This window comes from Acomys minous, assembly GCF_964271855.1.
Source record: "Acomys minous genome assembly, chromosome: 2".
Lineage (NCBI taxonomy): Eukaryota > Metazoa > Chordata > Mammalia > Rodentia > Muridae > Acomys > Acomys minous.
The window spans coordinates 137,495,026-137,499,122 of NC_140484.1; the positions used below are offsets into that span (position 1 = coordinate 137,495,026).

The 4,097-nt window shown below is 39.7% G+C and overlaps 1 protein-coding gene across 1 annotated transcript; it reads right to left on the reverse strand.

Annotated features, from left to right (window-relative positions):
• Nucleotides 1-1,392: 1,392 nt before the first annotated feature.
• On the reverse strand, nt 1,393-2,328 carry LOC311592849 (olfactory receptor 6B9-like; the record flags this gene model as incomplete). The annotated part of the gene is made up of 1 exon (XM_084773697.1): nt 1,393-2,328. One exon carries the CDS (start codon nt 2,326-2,328, stop codon nt 1,393-1,395), a length of 936 nt encoding a protein of 311 aa, XP_084629823.1.
• Nucleotides 2,329-4,097: the final 1,769 nt, after the last annotated feature.

The window sequence follows — 4,097 nt, forward strand, 5'->3', positions numbered from 1 at the left end:
TGTAGCCAACACTTTAACAACTGTGAAATCTGTAGTCCTAGAGTCTTAAGTTAAATATTGGTCTAGAATGTTCATCCATTCTCTGCTTCCTCAATTCAATGGGGTGATTTAAAATATATTTCATACTAAAATATAGTGAAAGTCAGTGATTGAATTAAAAGCACTTGAAGCAATATATTTAGAAAATTCTTCCAGAAATCTTAACTAAAGTCTATTTACTCTGATAAGGTGAAAGAACCCAAAATTGAAAAGGTAAGGAAATGTTGTTTCATGACAAATTGTTACAGTTCATAAAATCAATCAGATAAAAAAAATCTCCTAAATTCATTTGGTCTCTGTCTGTCTCTGTCTGTCTGTCTCTCTCCCTCTCCCTCTCCCTCTACCCTTACCCCTCCCTCCCCACCCCCTCTCCTCTTTTACTGCTGGTACATCCCATTGGCCCAGTCAAATGAAACCAGAGGCCATTAAAATGAAGTGATCCAGTCCAAAGGCTTTATCATATCAAGCGCCATGACAGGCATTGTAGAGATGAAGTTGTTTTCAGCTCTACAGGGGCTTATACTATGGTAGAGAGGTCAAACACAAACTGACAGCCAAGAACCTGTCACCTATGATAAGATGCTGCTGCAGTCAAGGCTGATAAGTCAACTCACCTTGCTCCTGTATTGTTGTGTCTTGATAGAAGTTTCAGGAATATAAATTTTTAAAGGATAAAACAAGCTAACATCTATAGGGAGAAACGAGTTGCAATATTTGAAAAACAGAGCTAAGCATAAGAGAAGATAAAATTATAAAATATTATTTAAACCAAAGATATTCATCATTAATAACCCAGTGTAGTTACAAACACTGCAACCGGTACAGCACTGCTACTAGCTATCACCACATCTCTCTATAGATATTAATCACTAGATTGTATTTTCCCTTCTAGAAATCAACGTTTGATGGCTTGTGTCCTACAGAGCTATGATCACAGATCATAGATGCAGAGAGAACCAGGGAGAGTGCAAGAAATTCCTGGGCTCAAGCAAAGATTTTGATATTAACTTAGTTTCAACCATGGACAACATATTTAACTTCATTGTACTTCATGTTCTTAGTTTGCAATGTCAGCCAGCTTTGAATAAAACACTAAGAACAGCTTCTAAATGTTATAGGTCTATTAGTATTCCATAATTTCAAGATGCTATAACTATCCAGAGTTGTTAATAACTGCTCATGGTTGAAGGGATAAAGATTAGGTCCTTTCAGCTTTTATTTACTTATTTATGGTTTTGCCTTTGCTATGATCTCTTTACCAATCCAAGTTTGTAAAGTTGAACTATTAATAAAAGGATCCCAACAATCCTCATAAATTAGATGGGCAATGTCTTTTCCTCAAGGCAAAGGCCATCAGCTGTTCAGGAAGCACTGGCCACCTCCCAGGGTCTTCTTGATAGCGTTCTTGACTTCCTGATTCCTTAGGCAGTAGATGAATGGGTTCAGCATCGGTGTGAGGACTGCATACACTGCCGAGATGAGTTTGTTGGAATTAAACGATGCAATAGCTCTGGGTCGGACGTACATGAAAATCATGGCAGTGTAATAGATTACGACCACAGTGAGATGGGAGGCACAGGTGGAGAAGGCCTTCTTTCTTCCCTGAGTGGAAGGTATACGCAGAATGGTGGACACAATGTAGACATAGGAGAGGACGGTGGTGATGAGAGGGAAGACGAGGATGACAATAGCCAAAGCAAAGTCTACCAGCTCAGCCGTGGACATATCTCTGCATGCCAATTTGAGGATTGGCGAGATATCACAGAAAAAGTGGTTCATGACATTGGAGCCACAGAAAGCAACATGTGAAATGAAATAGACTTTGACAACAGAGACCATGAAACCGCTAAAGTAGGAGAGGGCCATCAGCTGCATACAGTAGATGGTGGTCATGATGACCGGATATCGAAGAGGGTGGCAGATGGCCACATAGCGATCATAGGCCATAGCTGCCAGGAGCACACACTCAGTGCATGCCAGTGAGATAAAGAAGTAGAGCTGGGTCATACAGCCGGTGAAGGAGATATGCCGTCTCTGCAGGAGGAATCCGTCTAGCATCTTGGGGACTGTGACAGAGACATACCAGATCTCTAGAAATGACATGCTACTTAGGAAATAGTACATGGGCTTGTGTAGGGACCCAGTGGCCCAGACAGTGAATATAATTACAAGGTTCTCCACTATAATCAACATATATACCACAAGGAAAAGGAAGAATAGGAGGATCTGTAGCCAAGGGGCGGTAGGGAAGCCCACCAGGATGAACTCACTGACCAGAGTGATGTTCATGTTCAGCAGGCAGGTCCAACGGCCCTGGGATATATTCAAGTCTTCTGTGGTAACACCACAAATAAGGGCAACGTCTAGGGCATCAGACCAAAAAATGAGTTAGTAATTCACTCTTCGTGTGAATAAGATTCATAATATAATCTGTATTAACAAATTATATCAATGTGGTGAAACAATTTTCATCAAGATATTTTTTAAAAAAGATATTTCCAGCATTACAAGTTCGCTTTCGTCACTGCCCATACACCACCCTGGTGAAGTCACTAGAGTCTTGCCTGTCCCTGAGTGCCCCATACTTTTAGGTCTGGCTGGGGGTCATGTAACTCATATACCAGCCTGGCTCAAAAAATATAGCTCTCACCTCTCCTCAAAGAAGTGTCTTTCTCAGCAGGCAGAAACTATTCCAGAGATCCACAATTGTTCAAACTTCAGAGAGTAAGTGACGATGTAGTGTCCAGCCCCAATGCATACATCTGCAATGCAACTTCTACACCTAAGTCCCAGGAAACATAGGAAGAAAGATTGTGAGAGCCAGATGATGAAGCCATCAGCTGCTAGTGTCTTCTAGAAGTGAAGGAAACTTATACTCATGAAATTTCAATAAATGTGGTTATCTAAATAAGACCAGTTGACATGCCAGTATGGATTTCATAAGGCCCCGTCCCTACATGAAGGCCTGCTGGCATTAATGGATGCTGAGAGAGGGCAACTCTATTTTCTCCATGTATTTGCTCGCTGATAGATTATCAAATCTCTAGTGGTCAGCCCTAAACGTATGTACATACATGCAATACTAAATGCACTCATTAGGGTTTGAGGTTGGGGGTAGTGAGGGATGAAAATTATGTACATAAAGATCTCATATATGAAATTCCCCAAAAGTAAAATAAGTAATAGTAATCTAAGCTGTCTCTGCGGGTGTTTTTCACTCTTTAAAATTAATAGCAATATGAAGAACAAGGTCATATATGTGTTACCTAGTAAATTAAAGTTCATTTCATATAAGATGCAACTTTGATTATATTTGGCAGTTTTTGCCATTGACTCCAAAATGTTCTAGAAGATTCATGTTCCTATAATGTTAAATGTGACCTGCTCACAAACTGACACCACAGCCGGATAGTATAGAAAGCTTTGTCTTTTAAGAACATCCAAAAATATTAAAAATGAGCCTTATTTTGATGAATTTATTTGTGAGTTTTCTCTATTTTAGAGAAAATTTTTTAAGAAATAAGTTTTTAAAAAATCATTTCTACCCTAATGTTGTTGTCTACAGACAGTGCTTGTAATGCTAATGCCATTTCTAGATTCTTTGTTAGAGAACACAGACTCATTTGCCCTGCCGAGTTGATTCTATCTCTGCTTAAGTAGGAAGTTACTGGACAAGCATTTATTGATTCCTGAAATAAAAAGATGGAGATTAGCATTCAGTCAAGAAATCCTCCAAAAGCTTAGGTTTTTTAAAGTAATATTTTAGCTATAATTCTTTGACCCACCACCATGTCTTCAATTGGCATCTATGGAAATTTTTATATGATAGTGAGGACTGGAAAAGTCCACTTAGGAGACATCTACAAGAACTATGTCAAGAGGCTGTGACGATGTCTCCGTGGATATAGCACTTGCTGTTAGGCTTGAGGGACTAAGATTAGATCCACCAGCACCTATGTAAATGGCAGGTGTGCGGGGTGACCTGTCTGCAATCCTAGCATGCTAGGATAAAAGAAAACAAGCAGCTGGAGCGAGCTGGCTAGCAAAACTATCAGAAA